At 38.0% G+C, this 23,581-nt stretch overlaps 1 protein-coding gene across 12 annotated transcripts in view; it reads left to right on the forward strand.

Moving 5' to 3' along the window:
• Positions 1-23,581, forward strand: part of TCF12 (transcription factor 12) — a 169,599-nt gene that overhangs the window by 58,425 nt on the left and 87,593 nt on the right. For all 12 annotated transcript variants that reach the window (XM_061447042.1, XM_061447046.1, XM_061447045.1 and 9 more), the window contains one exon: positions 4,241-4,343. In XM_061447042.1, the coding sequence (XP_061303026.1) occupies positions 4,241-4,343 (103 nt within the window). The remainder of the gene's footprint in view (positions 1-4,240; positions 4,344-23,581) is intronic.

A 23,581-nucleotide genomic window follows, 5' to 3' on the forward strand; every position in this document is an offset into this window, starting at 1 on the left:
ACAGTCAGCCCCCATTAGAATTAATTGGGGCTCTGTGCTATTGTACAGAAAGAGAAAAGGTTTGCCTGCCTTTGGCAAAACTTTGCCTTCCTGCTTGCTTCTGTAGTAGCTCTGTAAGAGACAGTCTAAACAAGATGTTTTTGAGTTTACAGTTATGGCATCTAATCATAGCATCACAGAATGATTTGGGTTGGAAGGGACCTTAAAGCTTATCTAGTGTCAAGCCCCTGCCACAGGCAGGGACACCTTCCACTAGAGCAGGTTTCTCCAAGCCCCATCCAACCTGGCCTTGAACACTGCCAGGGATGGTGCAGCCACAACTTCTCTGGGCAGCCTGTGCCAGTGCCTCACCACCCTCATAGGGAAGAATCTAAATCCCCCCCCCCCCCCCCTTTCAGTTTAAAGCCATTCCCACTTGTCCTGTCCCTTCATGCCCTTGTAAAAAGTGCCACTCCAGCTTTCTTGTAAGCCCTCTTTAGATACTGGAAGGTTATCATAGTCAAAACCAGCTTGCTTTCTGTAGACAGAAAAATGTCCCCAGCTATTTGCTGTCACTTCAGAATAGGGTGCTCAGAACAGAAAATAAATTTATCAGTAACTCCTATTTTGCAGACTTTTTGCTAGTTATTTGCTAAATACTCAAGCTGTGTGCTCTGATGCATGCTAATCTATTGGTATGTTTGCTGGGGAGGAAAGCTGGCAGAAGTGGGGATGTGTACTCAGCATGAAGTATCTCCTTCCAGCTTTTCTGTGTCAAGCTTGCCTCACAGGTAACAGTAGGTAGCAGTGCTCCGAAGGGCTTTGGAAGCCCACCTGTGGTCCAAGAATGACATCACCAGCCTGTTCCAGCAGAGCCAGCTCAGAGTATGTACCACTGAATAGCTCTTCCCAAAGGGGAGAATAGCTTTTGGCATAACTGATTAGCTTCTGTTTCTCCTTGGAATCAGTATCTAGCTATGATCAAGTGAGTCCCCTTTCAGATGACAGTCTTCAAAATAGTCATGAACTGAAATTTCTGTCCTTTCTCAGAAAGAAAGAATGAGATTTGCCTATATTATTGAGTCTTCTTTAAATCATAGATTTGAAAAGGGGCTCTGATAGAATATGATGCATATAAGTCTCCACCACCACCACCACCACCTTCTGTTGTTTTTGCTGTGAGAGGTGAGTTCATATGCCAACTGATGATGTTTTATTTTTGTTACTCAGTCACACAGGTGGGATATCCTTTTAATAAACCACTGTCCTTTATAGGTGCTGCAGACAGAGTTTTTAAGGGTCTCGACTGCATTCCTCTTTAAGCAGTAAACATGTTGTCCATTTGTACTATTGTATTTGTTAAATACATTTTTAAGCCTTGATTGTATGACTGGAAGATTCCAGTAGCTTTTCAGAAGCTATTGGAAGCTTCTCAAGCTTTTATCTATGACTGATTATAACTCTTCCCAGTAGAACTTTATGTGGTTTATTATGTAAGTTAACAATACAGATGTAGAAACAAGGAATGGTGTCACAAATGCAATTTTATTTGAAGTACAGCTTAAATGTGAAGAATGCTCTGAAATACCTCTATGTAATTTAAATCATTGTCCTTAGTATTCTTCAGATTTTGCTTAATTTGCTTTTGTGAAACGCAGAAGAAATTCGTTAAAACTGTGGTTATTTTGTATGCATTTAATATGGGTGAGTTATGTGGGAATCAGTCCAGGGTTTCTAATCCGAAAGAGAACTCTGCTGCTTGAGCTGATAATCCATAACTCATTACTAAAACTCTGAATAACTCATGTCATGGTTGATAGCCAAGTGAAGACCTCTTTATGTAGGTCTACTGTAGATACAGGCTGAGAGAGGTTACACTTTGCACAAGTGTAAATTCTGTACTGCATGACAAAGAATAAAATGCCTGACATCTAATTTTAGGAATTTAATCCAAGCACAGAAAAAACAATTGTGCTTGTGTATGCTGTAGAGCATTTTCCCCCCTCTATAGTAAATGTTCTGTTTTCTGTGGTTTTAGTGCTGTGAAGGGCTTGAAGCATTATTTCAGGTAGATGGAGTTGATTTGTTTAGTGGTGTAGAAATGTAATTTTGATGCTGTGGTAATTGGTTGCAGGGCATTTTGGGAAACAGGTTATGAAAAGAATGTGAGGTAAAGGATTATTTGAAAGAATTCTGACAGTAAAAGGGAGAATGTTCCTTTCTGTGTAAACTACCCATCCAGTTCTCCAATTCTTCAATTATTTTATTTTTTTTGGGGGGGGGAATATGCATATTAACTTGGGGAGGGGCATTACTAATCTTTGTGTGTTAGGGAGGTTGTACTGTATGATGTATAACCATGTATGAAATGATTCTTGTTACGTTTCCAGTAGTTCTATTATTTGTAAATAAAGATCTCTTGAAGATGTCAGTTTCTGGGGCTCATCTAGGTACCACTCCTGGATGTCTGAGATGACGATTCTCTTTTATTGACAGTGTCCTTTCTAGTTTTTTACTTAAAAATATATATATATATAATTGAAGTATTGTCTTAGGGGAAAAGGTTTTTAAAACCCCCACAGTATAAGCAGAGAGCCAAATAGGAAACTACCTACCTAGAAGCTGTATTTTTATTTTTATTTTTCATTCAGCAGCTTTAATTTCTTTTTTGTTTCATTTCAGCATAAAAATAAACCACATGTGGTGACCTTAGCTAGGAGCCACTCCATTTCCTCAGCAGCTGCTGCTGCATGCTGCTTGTCTGACAGACAGAGCTAGGTCATGGTTACCAGAGGACACCCTTGTGGTCATAACCAAGTTGTAAATGTCACTAAGATTGTTTCTGAATGCCTATCACGTGTGTATCACTGATTCTGAAGTAGATAAAGTCAGCTGAAGATTCATATGGGAGTTGGGACTCCCAGAAGATTACTTTTAAAGCCAAATAGCAGCAAGAGTTGTGACATGCATCCATAAGCAGCAGTAGTGATTTGACAGTTATTTAGCCCTCAGTTACTAGCCCTTTGGTAGAACTGACAGCACGCCTGCAAAGATAGTGAGGCCTGTTTCAGCCCCATTAATGTTGTCTTGAATGTGAGCCTGTGGTCTGCAAAAATGATAAATGTTCAGTGATTGATGATTTTATAGTCCCAGGGCACTTGGGATGGTTTCTGGTAGCTGTGAACAGTTTCCACCTCCCTCCCCTTTAACTGGGCCTGAGCTTTAGGTTTCTCTCTGCCAGACTTAGAGAAATTAGTAAGTGGGAATTATAAGATTCGGTTAACAAAATGTTTTTCAAAGCTTTGGCTATAAAGGAGGTGCAATTTTGAGCGTCAGGTCTGTCGTGTTTTGGTACAGAGTAAGAGATTCAGTGCACATCTGATCAGTCTGAATGTCAAATTCTGTATTCATATCTTTATATGGAAAAGCTGAAAGCATTTTGAAATGTACAAAAGAATTCTAAGTAATTGGGTTAATTAAATAACATGCGCATCCAAGGGTTTCTGTGGTTTCTGTCTTTATGCCTTTGGCGCAAGCTTTCAATAAGCCAGTGTTTCTGAACTGGGAGAGGGTTGCTCCAAGCCTGCTAAGTTTGCTCTACAAATGCTAGAAAAGTGCAAAACAGTTTTTCAGTTTGAGTGCTTGTTTGCAAATTGGGTGACAAAGTTGTTTATTTGATCACTGTTTGGAAGTAAACCTTTTGTCAGTGAGCTATGCCATTTAGTAATGTGATAGGGTCAAAATGCCTATTAATCTGTAACATTAATAGCAGCCTGTGAGGGGAAATGAATTCCTTCTTCTCATTTACACTAACATTTTTTCCTAATGTTAGGAAAGTCCTTTCTCTTCCTGACCTTTTTACTGTGTTTTATTAATGCAAAGAGAAACCTTGGTGGGGTGGGGGAAAATCAGTTTGGGGTTCTCCAGACTAATTCCGTTCTCTCAGTGGTGAGCGACTTATCACTAAGAGGATTCAAATATCAACATATCTCAGTATTATTCAGTTTCTAGAAATACTGTCCACAAGGACACAGCTTATTAAGAAATTATGTGGTTTCCTTTTGATGGGGCAGAAAGAGGGGGAAAAGGTAAAATACGGGCAGAGAGTAATTTCTGTGAGATAGACGCAAAGGCAACTTTTGTGATTAATGACCGATTGTGACTCCGCACATTTAATTAGGAAAGTGTCATTACACTCAATTAACAGGGCTGCCAAATAATCTGTTTAATACTCTGGTCTCTTTCTTTTTTTTTTCTCTAGGGTTTTGCAGACAGTCCTCATTACAGTGATCACTTGAATGACAGTCGATTAGGGCCCCATGAAGGATTGTCCCCGACACCTTTCATGAACTCAAATCTGATGGGTAAGTAGGTAATTCTTTACAAGTATCCCCTCAAAGCCTCTTTGGTCAGAAAGAGACATTTTTCATTCCCTTGTCTAGGCCTGACATGTCAAGCATCTGGAAGCTGCTGTTTCTCATAGCAAGACTAGCTTTCCTATTGAAATCTTTTTATGTTGGGCAAATTCCTCATAAAGGCATTGGGCAGGAGTTTTTTTGAAGAAAGAACAACCTAGATTTTCTTGAGTCGCTCTAGAAAGCGTCTATATTTATATTTGATTTTTGCATTTCTTGTGTGAATTCTAAATTATTTCAAGACTCTCCCTTCACTTTTGTGAGAAGACAGCTACAGAAATTTTTAATTTGAACATTTAAAAAAAAAAAGCTTGTTTTTCTAATGCTATCTAACTGAAGCACCTACCAATTTACTTTAGGCTTTTCTTCAGTTAATAATTTGAGGTCTTGCCTCTTATTTTTAGTTCTCTGATTTCTTTGTTATTTGTTGTGCTAGGAACATTGTCACTTCTAACAAATAGCTGCAAACTCCTTTTTTGCAAGGCAAATGTTGTTACTGCGTCCAAGCCTGTGGGTGTCCAACATTTTCTATTTTTGAAACTGGCAAAACAAGCAAAATGTGTATTACATGGTGGGTTTAGGTATTGAAAGCTTTTTCTTCATTGCCTGAGCTTGTGCTACCTGAAATGTGTTAATGTATTGATGGTATTTTTTGAAACTCTTCTCCTATTCCAGTTTAGAGCTTAAAAATGTTGATTTTAAAATATTTGTTGCTTGGCAGTACATGGCTTTGGCACAGATTTTTTTTTTTTTCCTTGCATCTTAAACCTAGGGATAACTCTTAATGTTTGTTCTGAGTTTGTACATTTAGCATTGTTTCACTTATATATTCTGTCTTGTAGACATGACCTATTTTGTGATCGCAGTATTGTCCTTTTAAGACATAGCCATGGTAATCTAAGTGGATTACCTAAATCCAAATCCTGGTGGTCTGCAATTTCTTTTGAAAATCTTTCTACTTTGCTCAGTCTTTGTTTACTACTTTTAATTTCTCCCAAATAGAGGAGACAAAGCACAGCTATTGCTGCAATCAAAATTTTGTTTAAACCTCCATATATAAACCTAAAACCATGTAAATTGAAAATGAAAGTGTCTGTAGTCTTTGTTTAGAGTACATGTCAATTGATCGATGATACTTATATTTGAAGACAGTAAAGCTAAAATGTAGTTTCCCTTAGTTATTTTGTTAAAGCAGAGTAGAGCATCCCCCTAATTTGGTTTCAAATATTTTGTTCTTTCTTTAAATAGAAGACTAAAAAGGCAAGTTCCTTCGATTGCTTCTCCAGCGTTTTGATCAGTAGCACGTATGGAATGGCTCTAGGCTTTGTAGTTGACACTGATTTTTATTTTGCAAAAATGCATAGCAAAGTTGTTTTTTTTTTTTTTTTTAATTTGTATTGCCAAAGGTTAACTGTTCACTTAATTGTTCATGGCTTTATTTTGGGCCATCCACTTTCTAAACAATATATGCCTCTAAATACCTGAAGGAACTATCTTCCTAGTTCTTCAGTTTTATTGAAGAGATACCTAGGTGATTCCATTAGACATAATAAATTACATCCTTAATACGGATTTGAGAAGAAGCCTCCATTGAGATTGTTTTGTAGAGAGATCTAATGAATTGCAAGATGTGTATGTGTCAGTTGCCCAAAGCAGTTGTGAGCTGAAATAGTTTTGTAATGCTTTATGGCTAACATTTATAGATTTTATTTTGTTGGAGCAATAGTACCTCATTTCAGTCCATATGTAGCAATGAATTCTAGAAAGCTTTCAGTATATATATCTAAGAAATGTACACCTCAAAACTCTGTGCTTTTAAAAATATTCCACCTGTGTTTTTTTGGCTTGTCAGAACAAAAAATTATATTCATTTTACTTATGTTACAGTAAAGGATGCAGCTTTGTATATCATACTTTCACATCAGGAATTTTTGCAGTGTATCCACACTTGATGCTGAAAGCTTGAAGAGAGTAATGATAAAAGCTACATAGAAACATTGAGTAGTAGTTTTCTATGTAGTACCTCTGTGTTTATATCTATTATTGAAAAGAAAATGAGATTTCTTGTTAAGTTTCTTAAACTGTGTAATTTTTTTTTGTGTGGCATCAAATTGCAGACACATTCCTATAAACAGCATGAAAACATCTATTTTATTAGCTACTGTAGATGATTTTTAGTGCATCGATTGATTAGTCTGTGATGTTAAAAGGAGATGGAGGCTAAGAACATGAACTTGATGAGCTTATAGGCAGTATCTCACTAGGCTAATAGAAAGATGGAGCATCTGGGGTTGCGTGCTGAAGATCTAAGAAACACATTCCTTCCCAACATTCTATCATGACTGAAATACATCTCTGAAATAGTTAAAAACTATTAAAAAAATAAAAAAGAAAGAGAAACAACATATTTCACCATTGCTGTCAACACTTAAGAGCACCATTAAAAGAAAAAATTGTGTGTCAAGGGGATGTTGTTATTTTGTGTATTATGTTCAGCCGTAAGCATATTTGCCTGAAGAGATAGCGTATTATAAAGTGGCACTGTCTTTCATGATGGAGCTCTCAAACATTTTAATGATCTTGTACATTGCAAAAGAGGGAAATTTTGTCTAACAAGAGTTGATAATGATTCAATAATGAACAATTTACCACAGAAAGATGCATTTCCATATTCATTTAGATATTTTTTGAAGTGTTTTGCAGAGGAAGTAAAGCTATTATGTTGGATTGGTTAGTGTTCTTCACTAATGAATTCCAGAATTATCCTGTTGATTTGTTAGTATAAAAAAAGAAGGCCGTTGCTCGTATTCTAAGTAAAACCACTGAATCCTCTTGGCACCACCATAGTCTGTTTGTATCCATAGAGATATGTAGAAAATCAGGCTAAGATATATTGGTGGTATTGTAGCTCCATTTAGACTGGATAATCTTTGCTTATTCGACACTTTCTGGTTTAATTACATTCTAGAAAACTGTTCACAAGGATATGAGATTCTTTTCTCTGTAATTATGCTGTCTTTTAGTACGCTGCTGTTGCAAGTAGAGGTCAGTTTTCGCTAGGGCCCTTTGAGTATGTGGTACTGTTATCTTCTGTTTTACTACTCCCTGGACTTCATTCTAAAGAGCTTTTCTACTTCTGCTTACCAGGAAGAAAGCAGATCATTCTTGTATATAGCTTAAACAGATTTTTGTTGGTATGTCCTGAAAATTTGAAGTGGGTGACTTAATTTCTTTTTGAATATGTGTACTCTCACAAGAGGCAGAAAGGATAAAGGCAAAACTTGAGTGCTCCATGTTCATCATCTGTGTCCTACACAGTTCCACAGGCTTATACATGATAAAATGTCATTAAAAATTTTAGTCAATAGTGAGTGAAAAGATGGTGGTTGAATGTAAGATTGCTGTGTTAAAATTGGTTGCTTGATGTAGAGAGAGAAATAATTTTTCCAAGTTTTCTTTGAAGTATACTTCCTTGTTTTACCATTATTTCTTTTGCCAGTTGCTTTACAGTTTATTTTGGTTAAATTTTAGAGCTCTGGGTATTTCAGAGCTAGTCACAGGGTTTCAAGACTTGTCAACCAAGATAACTGGAAACTGTTGTCAGAGGAAACTGAATGTACAGGAATGAAGGATTTTTAGATCATTTGCATCTTCCTGGGCTCACCTATTCACTGTCGAAGACCATTTGCAGGGTCGTAATTACTAGCTTATTTCCTATCATCTGTGGACACTGTAACAGTCACCTCTGTTAGTGTCCTAGTGAGGTGGTGACTGTGGCTAACAAACTTAACTCTGGACATAGTATTTTATTAGGGTCAGCATTAAGTGTATGTAAGGAAGTCAAGACACACCTCAGTTAGTATTATTACAGTAATTAGAGCTATAAATTGTTAAGATTATTAATCAAAATATAGTTTCTTATACTCTATTTATAGTGTGAATATAAAGGATAACCCTGAAATAAAAATGTGAAGAAAGCAAACAAAGTACTCCTTAGTGAAAGCAAAGTAATAAATGTCTGGATCCCTTGAATGTCATTTGTATTTGATGTGCTTGAATGGTTTGTCATCAGGCTTCACAAAACAGGATTTTATCCTGTATTAGTGTTTAACTGTCTTGTACCAATGTAGCAGGTGGTTAATAGGTATGTGTTGGGTAGAAACTGCCACTTGGAGCAAAGGGTAGCAGGAGCAGAGAGCTGCTTGATGGGTCGAAGCCAGATTCCATGAATTGTCTTTCAAGTTACTGTGAAACTAAAGACTCATTTTGTGGATTAATCATGTAAATGAGTGATCAATATCTGGATTGGGGATGCCTTCTGATTTTAGAGTTACTGTTCACTTCAATTATTTGATTGCTGGCCTATGTCAGGTTGTAAGAGCAACTGTGCTTCTGCTAGTGCATCTTTCAAACTAGTGACATTGCTGTGTCAAACTCGTGACATTGCTGTTTTTGTTCTAAAATCTGTTCTTTGAATTGTATATTAAGTGGTAAGTGTTTTTAAAGATGAACATTACCAGTGGTAAGTATTTTTAAAGATGAACATTACAGGCATTTTTTTGAAGTGACATGGTAAATGGCTGAAGCTTCAATAAGCTCTCCAGTATTGATGGTGTTCTTGAACAGGTGATGTAAGCCTTTTAAACCTTAAATTGCAAAGGTTATCCTTGGTAAAAGGGGAGACTTTTGAACTTCAAAATACAAGTAAAAGAAGGCATTGATCTGAATTATTTCTCAGTCAAGAATCTAACTGATCTTCAGGAAAACTGCTGGTTTTCTTTCTCAGTAGCTCTCCAATAGAAGAATTTTGAATTGCAGAGATAGAGCTTATTATCAAATGGCTTTATGATGGTGAAAGCAATAAAAGGAAGGAAGCAAGGGTAAATAGTTATTAAAATGGCAAATGTTAAGAATGATGCCATTATAGCTTTTGCTAGGAATCTTGTTTTAATTACCTTTAGGAAAGGAGAGGACCGATGCGAGTAGTGTGTTGGCAGGCCTTATACTTGTCCAAAATAATAGTTAGAGTTCCTTGAATTGTCTTCTCTAGTTATTACTAATCTTCGCACATGGAATAAAATAGGCATCACAAGGGAAATGATCTCCAGAGATAGGAGCAATGGCAAGATTGATCTGAAATAAGTTGTGCGCAGTTACAGTGGGGAGAATGGTGGGGACAAAATGTTTTGTATCCTTCAGAGAAATCGTTAGGAAAAAAAGAGGAAAACGTTAAAAGAAGACAATAACAAAATAGGGGCACAACAAAGATTATACCAAGTGCTTCAGTTCATCTCATTTTACAGGAGGAGGGCAATAAGTTTAAAGAAAATTGAGAGCTAATAAGCGTCACGTCATTACCTGTCAAACGTTATTGTAGGCTAAGAGTTCAGAAAAACTTTTCTTAGTAAAAAAGGCCAAGTTAAAATCATCCACAGTTACAGTGTGGATGTAGGGTGTTGGGCTGCTCTAAGACACTTGTCCACCACAAGCCATAGGTTGTCAACTTCCCATGCTGGCAAGGTCCCTTGAAATTCACTTGACAGTAGCTGTTTCGGTATGCAGTTACAGTAATGCAGTTTCACAGCGTTATGTTTACATTGTAGCAAATCATTGTTTTGATTATTAAAGCTAAAAATATCAAGATGCCGACTCATCTATATGTAATACATCATGGCTGTGTTTCCCAAAGTGTTGCCATTGCTTCACCCCACTAAAGCTGCATGTCTTGTTGCTTCACATAGCTGTATGTTTTGTTTTTTCTTCTAAATTATTTTTCTGCAATAGTTGCATATAATGAACCTGGCAAATGGAATATTTATATTTACATTTCCATGTAAGAATGTTTGTTCTCCTTTTGCCACTGTGCTTAATTGCTTGATTGACCCTTTGTAGATGATACTATAGATCGGCTAACAGCCTAATGTGAATTTTATAATGTTTTGGTCTTTAGAATGAAAATTTCAATCTCGGAGAACTGTTTTTAAGCTAAATTTTAATGATTCTTCCTCTCTTCTAGAATTGTTTCATATATATATAAATCACTGTAAATTGCAGGTATGTTCTCCCTCATTCTCTCTCTCCCCCTCTGCCCTGTTTTGTTTGTTTTAAATACTAGCGATCCTTTTGTTCTGGGGACATCTGCCTGTGTCCCAGCTCTGGCATGGCCTGTTAGGCAGAGGCAGGCTCTTCTTGTCAGTCCTACCTGTAAAACCTTGAAAACCTTGGACCTGCCTTACTGGTTACTGTGCCGATCTGCAGGCTGAAGCTTGCTAGTTATGATGTTTTGTATCTCTTGGTACAGTTTCAGATTTATCTTTTCTTTTTTCTTTTTTTTTTTTTCCCCAGGTATTACATTAAATAAATTCTACTCACACCAAAGAATTGCTCTCATCTGCTCTTCATTTTCCTTTTGTGAAAGCTAATGGGTTTCTGGGAAATTAAATTACAGAGTCATTTAGTGAAAGTGCTAAGTGCAGGGCATTTTTACCCTTGGGTTTTTGCTCACAAGAGTGTGTGTTAAGCTCAGTTTTCCCTTCTGTTTAGAGTAATATTTCAATCAAATAGCTTTCCTAACATTTCTTTAAACACAGTAATACCTCAAGGCTTTCCGCAGATGTAGTGGGGTCTCACATCCCCGGTAATGCTGTGCAGTAGCAGGTGTCCGCCTGTGCTCGCTCCCCCTGGAGAGGCTGATCCTCCTCCTGCCAGCAGCTGTGGCAGAGGGGCAGGCAGCCCCACTCCCTCCTCCGGTGGTGCTCAGGTGTGGGGCTGCAGGTAGGAGCAGCTGCCTGCCCCGGCGGGTGAGGAGCCGGGCGAGCAGGTGCCCTGAGCTCACCTCCCCTCCCTGTGTGAGCCTGACAAGTGACTGCTGCAGCAGTTCAGCCTGAGCGAGCACTGATAATGTTGTGCAAGTTTACAGGATCGTTATAGTCTCCAAATCAGTGCTGGAGTCATTTTCAGACTTAGTCTGGGGTTCAAGGGAAAAAACCAAAAAGGTCCTTTATCTGGCAAGTAGGAAAGTGAAGAATCTGTCCTTGAAAATCCATCAAACTGTATGATGAAGAGCAGGTGGTACCTTTTCACTGGATACTACTAGTGCCACAAGCACCTTTACACAGGACACAGCGTGTCCCACAAGCAGAATGTGCAGTTTGGTGCCCTGCGGGCAGTGCTGGTGTTGGCACTGCCTGCTGACGGGAGAGGAAGTGGGCCTTAGCATGGGCTGTGTTGGCGGCAAACAAAGTGTTGCCTCCTTCCAAAAGGCCTCACACTGAAGCCCCGAATTTCTGTCATACTGAGTACTTCTGAATTGCCAGTGAGGGAATTCAAACATGCAAGTCTGTGGATTTTTAATTTTGAAATATTTTGGTTCTGATAAAATTTGTTCTGCAAAGCTTGGGTTTTAGTTAATGCAGTCTGATACACTGGAGTGTCAATTTATTCACAGTGTACTCTACTATTTATTCGCCTTTTCAGAGGCAATCTGATGAAATTTTTAAGTCTTGCATTTCCTCTTTGTTATAACATGTCAGTTTAGCTGCTGTAGGGTATGTTTATCTGTTACAAGGCTCATCAGTGCATGAAATGCTGAAAGGGCATATTTCTCTCCTGTGGTTCCTGCCATCCCTGGGCACTTGTAGATGTGTTCCAGTGGATGGGATCAGCTGGGTGAAGCTGTAGGATTTCAAATTTCAGTCTGTCTGAAGGCGCCAAGCTCCTTTCCAGGGAGAGGGGAGGAGGGGGTGACTCTTTCCCATACTGGTGATGTAACTTCCCCATGAGGCAGTTGCTTAGGGATCTACATAATAACTATTATCCTGTTCAAATAGGAGACTGTAGAAAGCTCACTGGTGATTAAAAGATAATTTTGTAATTTTTCATGGCTTGTCTTTGTTTTGCAATAAAGATGTTTGCTTATCGCCAGGTGCATAAAAATCATTTACTTAATCTCTATTTCATTCCATTAATTTTTTTTCATTCTTGTGTGCATGTAAGCTGCAGCCTGTGTGTCTCTAGCAGTCCAGCTTTTAATAAATGTAGCAGCCTGTATCCAGTGATTAAATCCTGAACTGATCAACCAAAATGATGTAACTAGGCTGCTCGTGCCAAAACAAGTAGCTTTTGTGATTTGGGGCGTTATAGTATTTGCACTAATGTGATTTGAAGTTGTTAATAGTTTTCTTGAGAGAATGGGTTTTAGTGAGTCAAATGTTTGTTGCTGCTGGAAACGTGACTTTGTTTAGATACACAGACACCTCAGAACTAAAAGCAAACTGGATGAAATGGTGTGAGTGAGCCTATAAAAGACCTAATTTTACTTTTTAGGTGCACAAAGGTATTGGACTTCTGATACTATTGGTTTTGTGAGTTGCCTGAGTGGCCTCTGTGTTTTCCCCAGAGTTGTAAGCTGCTGCAGGTGTGCAGTGCTTCAGTTATGGAGTGGGTTAATGGAATGAGTATCACCAAAAGAAAAAGTTTTAAAGTTTTATTTTGAAAATAATGCCTGGACATTTTGATTTCAGCCCAATATTGCACCACAGTTTTGTTTCTGGAAAGCGGGTGAAAGATTTTTGTGTAACAGCAATGTGCAGAAGACCAGAGACGCTGCAGCTCATGCTGTTAGGTGATGGTAGTGTCTTGCTTTACATGCGTGCCTTCCTTGGTTGCTGTCTTTGTGCTTTTCTGAAGGCAAACAGCACGGTGGCTTTCAGCTGGGTGTGTGGTTTCTGTCACTCTAACGCATGTATGTGTATTGGGAAGTCAGCTGAAAATTCTGAGGAGTTATTTCTTAGGCATCCAGATGAAGGGTCACTTTTGAGAAATAGAAACCTTGCTATCCTTACGAGTGAAAGCCTCACCAGGATGGCATTTGGTGGAGGGAGGGTGCTGTTTGGTTGGGGAGGGTGTTTGTGGAAGATGCTTATAAGGGGTCCCCCATCTGAAGATGAGTTAATACATCATTTTATGTGATACTATGTTATATAGAGGAATAAAGAAACTGACAGTATTGGGGATTACTGTTACTAATTCCTTTAAAGAAAACACTAGCCTTAAATTCAGTGATGACATAAGAAAGGTTTGTTGGAATGGGAAAGAATCACAGCAGTTAGTATTGAAATAAATTCAGGCTGATTTTACAGTTTTTCCTGAAACTGCTGAGGTCTGGCATAAGCCTTAAAGGTAGTTGGGAACCAAGTGCACTAAAATATGTAATGTGTAAATGTATAATGTGTAAATTCAAATTGGGAGTGTAGAGGCTGTGTGCAAAACCAGTACTATCTTCACAGTAGCTGTTACAAGATTTTAGTTTACTTCCCAGTGTAACAGGAATCTCTAAGATAAGCCTGGCACTTGTGGCCCAAATGCACTACAAATAAGGCTTCTTGCAATTTCTCCCTCTTATACAATGGGACATAGAAAACAGAAGTCTTGAGAGTGATGTTGTGACTTGTTAACAGTCCTTGAAGTGTCAAGGCTGATCCCTTTGATCTGCATTGAATACTTAAGTGCATGACTGCTTCATAAATACATTTTATCGTGTGTTAAAAAGTTGTGCAGAGATAGGAAGAAGTGTACTTGCACACTCTTTATGAGGGTACTGCAGTTTTAAGTATGTTTTCTGCATTGTAGGATCAAAGTGAAGTCTGACTTCTGTTTCTGACTGGATTCATTTCTTTCCTATGACATCCTTTATTTGTTTCACATACTGCTAGTCCATTACAAGCTGTCACCTCAGATTTGATTTAATTTATATATTTGGAGTCTGCATCCAACTTCAAGTACAGGTTGATTAACCTGCTTGAATAGAAATTTACAGAAAAGAATTCCTTACAGAACCGTATTTCTTAAATAGGCCATACCTATGTTAAAAATTGCATTGCCTTATGAAATACTGTAGAGAATCTTCTGATCACGTCACCCTGACTTCAGAGGAGTTGGCAGAACCTCATACGTGTTATTCTACAGAAAGCATTTAACACACCTTAATGTTCTACCCGTCAGTCAAAAAATGAAGATTTTTTGCATGTTTATAAAGTTTTCTCTTTAATTTTAGAGGAGATTTTGTTTCTGTATAAATGTGTTGCATTATTGCACAGCTTCAAGTATGAAAGATACTGAAATTGGTACGGATATGCAAGATTGGAAACTGAACTCTTATTTTCTGGGATACAATTCTGTCTTACTTTGTACTCAGTCAAAGGAAATGTCATCCTTTCACCTGATGTGAATTAAATCATCACAATGATAGTTGAGGCTGTTTCTGTTTTTTTTTTTCCAGCAGTGCTATTTTCTGTGGCAAAAGATCTGTTAATATATTTTGCCATCACTGAAACAATTTTGCTTTACATCTTCTGGGATTGATATGCTTAAGCTCAAGATAAATGTCACTAGCATTGCTAGTATTTAAAATATTACTTCATAAGTAACAAAGCTGAGAAATTCTCATGCCATTTATTTTTAGGTGTCTGAACCCATCACTTTTCTGGGTACATTGGGCTGAGCTATGAGAGCACAATCTGAAGTCTGCCATTCATGTAATGCTCAGTTTACCTTGCACTGCTGCGTTGTTCCTGCCCAGCATACTGGGGACTTGGGGGTTATTTTGTTTTGTTTCATGGCTGAGAGTGGTGGGAGGAGGAGCGATGATTGGCTTGTCTTTCTGGTGCTTGGCTGCATTTCCTTTAATTTTTTTGTTCACTGCTTTTATTCATCAATGACAATTTATAAACAGTGCATGTTTCATGATGATTTCAGCCTTGAGTGCCAAACAACTGTATGATTTTGTTCCTTTGTTTGACAGCTATCTGGCACTATGCCTTGTGCACAATAACAATGAATTTTTTTGTCCAGTATATGTGTATGTTCTTTATTTCATTTACATTTTTGCTATTACTTTAGAAATGTATCTTCCTAGAAACATGATTCAAAAGGTACTTGGTAAAAATAACCCAACAACTTTGTAAAACTATTAAAATCAATTGAGTGTAAACCTGTTCCTCCAGTATTTTGGAGCGGGGGTAAGGACAGAGGGGCCAGAAGAGAAATACTGCTGGTTTTCGTTGATTAAGTGGCGCAGTTGCAAACTATGGGAAGGAGTATAGATTGCTGGCAGAAGGAAAAAGCCCATGTGTTTCTCCAGTTCGTAACCACTTTATGTAGGATAGTTTGCTTACGTATACGGAATTAACAGTGAGCTTTCAGTAATATATTTAGAACAGAGTAAAGATAAAGAACAACTTGTAGAGGATTTTCTGTACGATTAATCTCATTTTGCCTACATAGAAGAAAATTCAGAGCACAAATGCCTTGAACTCAAGATAGTGACTTTAGCTGGCTCTTTTGTGCTTGGTTGACATTCTGCAGTATGAAGGAGGCAAGCTTCCCTGTTGATTGTACTCCTCCAAGCTGCTGGCTTGTGTGCCTCCCTCTCTTCCCCCAGCACAGGCACAGCTTGGTCTCATGATAGAGACATAGTGCAAATGCCAGTAAACCGACATGAAATAAAACACCAAATTGAAAGGCGGTGATTCATCAGGAGAAAATGTTATCCAGGCCCCAGCAACTTTTTTTCCTCTTCTAACTTGTGCTCTAAAGCATCATTATTTCCTTGATAACCAATTTCAGCACTGCTGTTGAGCTGAAAGCTATGTTTTAAAAGCTGCCACTGCCCTTCTGTCCAGTTTCTCTTGTTTTCTTGATGGTACTTTTATGTTGCTTTCTTGTTTTAGTGCAACAGAATTATATGTCATTGGTCCAATATATTTCCTTCAAAAATGCCAAAACATCAGAAGCAGAAAATAATGTAAACTTAAATTTACAGTAAAATCATCAACAGAATCACCTGTTCTCAAATCTATAGGGTATAGTTTTTATATAGTTTTACTGTATGGTTAAACTTGGGGTTTTGTCCCTGAATGCACCCATCTGGATCAATACGCTGTTCCACCTGGGCACTTCCATCAGGCTTACATAGAGCTGCATGTTGGGATTTTTCTTGTCTTTACCAGGCTTGACTGTCTTCCTTGGTCAGTTGACTTTTTTGACTGTTTTAAGAAAGGCTATTTTTTGTGCTGTTGTGCAGGTATGTTGCTTTTTGTAGATAGGTTTTTTCTTTTTTTTTCCTTCATCTTAAATATAAAGAAAGTTTTAAATCTGATTATGCTCTGTTATTTACAGTATGGTAATTCCTTGGCTGTTGAAATGTAGGGCATAACGTCATTCATCACATTTGCTCTGTTGTTATTCTTGGTGCTTTATCTGTGTATGTGTTACTGGCCAGTGCTATTAGTGGAATACCATGGTAGAGGAGTATTTCTCTGTTTCAGTGTGGATCTTTTTGCTTGTGTGTGAGACATCTGCACATTCAAAACCAGGCTCTTCCAAGTGATCTTTGAGTGCAGATTGTGAACAGGGGTGCTGTGTAGTACAGTAAGTATTCTCTTTCACAGCACAGATTGCTGTGCACTAGATTTGGAAGATCAAAACTGTTTGTTCTCATATTGCAATGGAGGTGCATTCTCTGATGCTCTGTTAGAAGAGCTAGAAGTTGTAGTGCATGGACAAGAGGATAATAAAAGCCATTATAGGAAAATATGTTTTAAACTGGAAAAAGAATCATTTATTGATGGCCAGCTTGTAAACAAACCTGCAAGGCTGTGGCTAAGCTACATTGGAGGAAGGAATATGAGCCAGATGTTAAAACACCCTTTGATTACTTCCGAAAGAGTGAGTTTGAATGCAAAATTGTAAAATTTGCTTATTTCTGTGTTAGGTCAACAGCATGGGTTCAAATATGCTGAAGGGGAACATCCACTGCAGGAAGCAAAATAAGATGCACATTTTTAGTGTCCAGTGTTCTGTTATTTAAAAACATGTCCTTCTTACTGAAGCTTCTGGGATGTGCATTGGTGTTTTTCAGGACGCTTGATTCCTTGTAGCATGTACCATGCTGCTCTAGGCAAGAATCTGTAGATGTCACAGTCATCTTGCCACACATGATGAATCACTTTGCCTAGAGATTTTCTGCCCGCACAGCCGCTGGGGTGGCCCTTGTCTCCCTAAGGATGTTCTGTTTGACTAGCCATCTGAGCTTACTCTGCTGTGACTGGTTTAGAAAGTACTAACTCCAAACTTTTTCATATTTCATTTCTACTAGTAAATAACATGGGGGTCGCATCATATAAATGCATATATCGGGGAAACTGCTGACCAAACTCAAAAATAGGGCACAAAAAGGACTAGTTTCGCTTTAAAAATGCTATCTCTTTAAATTTCTTCAGTTTGATGGGGATTTTAGTTCGTTACAAGAATCACGTCAAGTGATTGTAACTGCAGGATGCTGTCCAAAATGTGTTTTTGTGTCTCTCTTTGGATACACTTTTTGGTTGTAAGACAGGATTAGTGGCAGCTGATAATAAAACCTGAAGTTTCAAGATATAAGATCTGGTCAACTGTCTCCTTTCAGGGGTCCATAAATATGCTCTGGGGAGCCTAAATAAAACATTTTAAAAAAAAGTTGATGTTTCTACAATTTAATGCCATTCATGCTTTTTAAATAGTTTAAAATTTGTAGCAGGTAAACTTAAATTCATATCTGGCTGTTCAGTTTTCAAATTCAGTGGTCTAAAAACATATGCACTGACCATTTAGTTGTGGCAAGATGTGTATCTCCCAGTTTTTGCAAATGTATAGAAGTAGTACATCAACAGTGAGGCACCGGAAGTGTCAAACTACAGCAAGTAAATTTTATTTTGAGGTTTGTTTTTGTGCTGTTTTTCCTTCTCAATTACTTACATTCTTAGCCTTCCTGCCTTTTTGTTTTTGACTGTCTTTTTGACAATATATATTTCTGCGTTCTCCTCTTCCCATGTGAGCAGCATAGTCCCTAACTCCCTTTGTAGCCTGTTCAAGGTCTGTTGTTGTGAGGAGGAGGTAGCTCTTTGCCTTCTTTACTCCCTCCCCCTGAGAAAATCCACCTGTTCTTCTTTCTAGCAGACGTTTGCAGTGATTTAAGAAGGGGGTGGCAGTGTAGCTGCAAATTATTAGGTGGCCATATTTTGTCTTTTCATTTGTACACAGAAGCACCTTTTCTGACTTACGTTGATTTTCTCTTTTCTTTCCTGCTGACCCTTTTCAAATATTTGCTTAAATAGGCATTGTTGGGAGAGCTGCTCCTCTATATTCTGGTTTGGAAGACAAATCTAAATAAAAAATTTTGCACAGACTTCCCTTTTTTCCCCAAGGATGTTAATTTTTTTTTTTTTAAGAATATATTCATCTTGCAGAAAATATTTTCATTATCAAGAACAGCCTTTAAATGTAAAATAGCTCCAAGTAATGTAAGCATTCTCTTTGTCATAACTTTAAGATCCAACTCAGTAAGTACTGTAAAATAAATCCCCAAATATTCCTTATATCTTAAAGCAAAAAAAAAAAAAAACAAAAAGAAAAATAGCCCCTCGCCTCCATGTAACTCCAGGTCTTCTTTGCGAGGAGACTTTTACTGATAGAAGATAAATTCTTGGTTCTGTTCATAATTTTTTTTTTTCTCCTCTCTGAAAATGCTGGTTTTGTTTGCTTTTTTACTTTTGCAACTTTGACAGCTACGGGAAATTCTTGAATACATGCAGTCTGTGTCACATTGAAAAAACAGTATTGGAATGAAAATGTTACTTGATACCTGGAAGTATAGCTTGATTAGTTATAAAAATGCTTATTTTGAAGTCAAAGCCAGTTGTGCCTGCCCAAGGTTTAATACTCCTTTTTATAATGAACCCAGCTGTAAAACCTGAATGGAAATCAACCAGCTTGATGCTAACAGCTGATCGTAAGGAATCCAGTTAGACAAAATGGAAAATGAATAGTTTTTATTGACCCTGGATAAAGCTGAGTAACATCATAGAGGTGATTTAGATAAGAGAGACCAGTTAAGCTGTAGCTTGTATCTAAATGTTAAAGCATTCAATTTAGCTGGGTTTGTATGTTTCTATAGTAGTTAAAGAACGTTCTTAGTAGTGTTACAGTTTTTCTTTGGATTTGTATGCTTAAAAGAATAGCTTTTACTAAGAGAACTAGATACCTAATTTTAGCTATGGTTTTTTTTTCAGTTTGCGGTTTTATTTATTGATTTAATTTCGTAAAGCTTTTTTTAACATTGACCAAATGCGTGTCTTCTGCTTGTTAGGGCAACATTTGCATTAACTGTGTCTCATTTAACCATTTTTACTCCAGAAATCACAAAACCCTTGCATTCTTAGCTGTCAACTGTCATAAGTTCCAACACATTTTTACCTCTGTTTATTGTAAATAACAATTCTGCTGTATTTATAATACTGGGAGTACTTCTTGCAGAAATCATTTCAGGTTAACCTTGTAAGCAGTTACCATTGCACCGACAAGATGAGGTTTTCTGGTTTGGGGGTGGGGGTGTTGTTCATTTGTTTTATGACTGTCTTGCTCATTATCTCCTGGCTCCCTTTTTCCAAACAGTGGTACTTGCCTAATTTTGAATGACTTGATAAATGAAGGCTGCTACTTGCAAGATAAATTTTACTAATTTATACACTATATGCATGTGAATTAAATATACTATTTTGTTGACAACTTTGCTTCTGTATGTTTTAGGGGTAAGATAGTATAAGGAAATCTTCACTAGAGTCCTTTGCTGCAGGAAATGTCTCGGGAGTTATATATTGTTTTGCTTATGGATTAGAATTTGTGTTACTGTTGTCAGGACTCCTTCACTGATTTGAACAAACTGATGAAAATCTGTTCCTGTTATCTTGATGTCCTATTGCCTATAAAATCTATATAACAATTGGATCCCTGATACTTCTAAAAGATTTTCAGAAGTTCGTTAAAGATGTCTCTTCATTTCATGCAGTGTTCTTTGAAATCCCCTTGCTTGCAAATGGTGCCACCTTTTTGCTATCTTGGAATACCCTTTCTTTTGAAGTTTCTCTGATAAACTTTACCTTTTCATGCTTTAGTTTCCGTATGTTCAGCTGAACCCTCATTTTCTATGTTGTAGCTTTTTTTAGGTACAGTTACATCACAAGCAAGCAAAAGTGCACTGCTTTCCTACCTTAGTCAATGAGAAGAGAGATTCTAAACCAGATGAGGTTTAGTGTCTGGAGCATGCCTCCTACCAGAGATACATGTCCTTGGCTTCCCTCGTGTAGTGGTTTAGCACAGGGAGTGCAGGTGAGGTGCTCAGGCTGGCCTGGACACTTGGGTTAACTGTCCCCTTCTCCCTCTTGGATAAGGTATGGGTGAAGTTTGCTGAGGTTTGTTTTCATTTTGGATGACATTCTTTGTCAAACTCTTCCCAGCTCTTTCCATTGTAAATGTCACCAGCTGTTAGTTTTTTACCTCTTAAGAGATTTCAAGTCTGTAGCGTAGTCACCAGCTTGCCCTGTGTTGCATATGAAGTATGACGAATATTAGTACTTGATTCATTCTATGACATTTTTAATTCCTGTTCAAGAGCTTTGAAAATAAAAGAAGCTGAATGTAATCTAAAAAACCTGATCCTATTAAGGAAGATGTTCTGGTTTTAACACTGTATGTTCCCCAGATACTACAGTAATTAGCATTCTGCGAGTGCCCAGAATAGAACTGGTCGTCAGGCCCTTAATTTAATGATTTATTGATTAATGATTTTTTGTATTCTAGTGAAGGGAGAGTACTTCCTCATCTGCGGCTGGTCAACATGATTCTGCAAAAGGATGTGAATATTCCTTTGATATTACTCATGTTTGTTCTTTAACTCTTTTGTGTTCATTTACCACCAAGTCTGCAACCTCTTTATTGTGTGGAGTTTTTGGATTACAGAACACAGATTTGGCCCTATGAAAAGGTGAATCATACTGAGACTCTGACTTGAGTGCAAAATGCAAATGTTTCCATGCATTTTTCTGAGATCTTTGAGATAGGGAAGGGAGAAAGCCAAGGGAAGGAGATAAAAAGGACGTGCAGCAGTGTACGGATCACCAAATGATCTGGTTTTTAACAAAAACTGTGCATTCTGCTTCTGACATGATTTCCCCACACACCCCTTCTTGTATTAATGAATTACACTGTAGTCCCTTTGTGTAGCCTTCTGGATGAGAAAGGAGGAATTGTGATAAACAAAAAGCAACATGTAGTGCAGTCTAACAACTATACTCTTACTATGGCTACTGTACTTATTTCTCCAAGTAGTTCTCAGTAATTTATGCCTGAAAGCAAAGATGAGGTGGTTCAGTAGATGCTAGGCTTGTGGGATCTGTGTATTTCAGAGATGTCTGCTCTTAATATAGCTGATTTAAGAAAAACAAAAGTAAAACTAAGCTCTCTGATACCAAATGGTGGAGTGCTATGTACCTGGGCACTTACAGCATTCTAAATGTGAAAAGTGCATATTAATAGTTTGTTTAGTACTTTACATTTCAGTTGTAACTTATTTGGCTTTTACCCCCAAGGCATAATGCAATTTGAAGAGAAGATGCACTCTTTGTCACATTTGTTTCCCGAATATCTTTTTTAACAGTGCAGTTACTTACGAGTATAGCATGATAAACTCTGGCCAAACTGTCTCCATACGCTTATGTGTGTAATGTTTATTATACTCCTAAGTCATCAATAGCACAAACATAAATCGACATTTGTAGTTGGCCTTTTTTGCTAACTGTAGTCAAAAGCAGCTAGTGCTCTGATTCAAGACTTGGTGTGGTGTGATCCCGTCACACTGTATAATATTTTATCTGCTTGCTTTAAAACTTATCTGTGATACTTGCTTTAAAAGAAATTAAATAATTTATTTCACTGAGAGCACTGGCAAGCATGTAGGCTTGTTTTTTTTTATTTGTTTTTTGTTTTTTGTTTTTTTTTGTAGATTGCCAGTGGTCCTGTTTGTTTCAGAATCTTGCCTAAAGTATCGCCAAGTACAGAAGCGCATTCTTGTGTCGATTCTTTCATCTTGCTTTGTCCTTTATCCCTACTCGCTTGCTATTGTTCAGGGGTTGCTTTGTGAAAGGTGCGAGCATTGTGCACAGTTCATTTTGGCAAAATGAATAATGTTTCCATTGATCTGGGTCTGAGCCGACTATCCTTCCTCGGGCAGAAGTTTGTAGCTTCAGGTTGTTTCCTTGCAGGCTCTGCTGAGATTGCGGCGCGGAGCCGGTGCTTCGGCTCTACCCAGCACTATTAATATGCACAACATGACCGGTTTCGGGGGAAGGTTATTAGAATGCTGGTTTGTATCCTCCAGTGAATGAAATGATGTGTGATTATGAAGTCATCAGGCATGGACCAGTAAGGCTCGAGAGAGCCTCCCCCCCCAGGTCCTGGGGGTGCCATTGATTGGTGACCATGTGTTTGTGCCCGATAGACTGTGAAATGGTGTGTTGCTACACGGCTGTGTTGCACCTGCGCCCCACCGAGGTGATTGATTGGTTTGGTCATGTGGAATGTTCCCATCTGGTCTGCAGTAATGTGGTTTTTTTTGTTGGGTGGTTTTTTTTTTTTTTTTCCTTCCTTCCTCTGCTCTCCCATTTCCCCTTCATCCGCCAGCAGCCAGCGCTGGCTGGGTCGTTAGAGCCGGCGGTTGCAAAAGGCAGCGTGAGTCTTTGCCTTGAGAACAAAGTGGGGCTGCTGTGAGTGCAGCGAGAGCTGTTTTCGTTTCTGCTAAAAGATCACATAGTCTGCGGTGTGCTCGTGAGCAGCTCCGGGGCAGCTATAATTTCTTTTAAGAGCTGGGGGAGGGTCGGGACCCGACAACCAAACCCCAAAACCTACGTGTAACTGCAGATTTCTTACTGTTCTGACAAAAGCGCTCCGCTATTGTAATTAGATTACCCAAGTACCAGCGCATGTGGAAGATCTTATTTAACCTCAGAAAAGTAGTAGTTTATTTATTGAAAACTACTGATCTTGCACTTTAAATGCCAAGAAATTATTTTAGTTCCTTTAAAAAAAATTCTATAGTTACATTGGGCGGTCTTGTTTGATATTTCTTAATCTCACTCCTTTTTCATAATTGATCTATTCATTCCACTTAATGACTAATTACATATCAGAGCACATCATCAGCAGCATTCATCATTGTAGAATGTAATAATCAATGACATTTCAACAAAGGAAAAAATAAATATGCAAATAAGGACTCATTAACATTTGCATGAGCTGTTTGAATAATCACGTTGCTG

Source organism: Pezoporus flaviventris, unplaced genomic scaffold, assembly GCF_033815535.1.
Source record: "Pezoporus flaviventris isolate CSIRO_AGI_PZ_B2104156 unplaced genomic scaffold, CSIRO_AGI_Pfla_v1 ptg000006l, whole genome shotgun sequence".
NCBI classification, from domain to species: domain Eukaryota; kingdom Metazoa; phylum Chordata; class Aves; order Psittaciformes; family Psittacidae; genus Pezoporus; species Pezoporus flaviventris.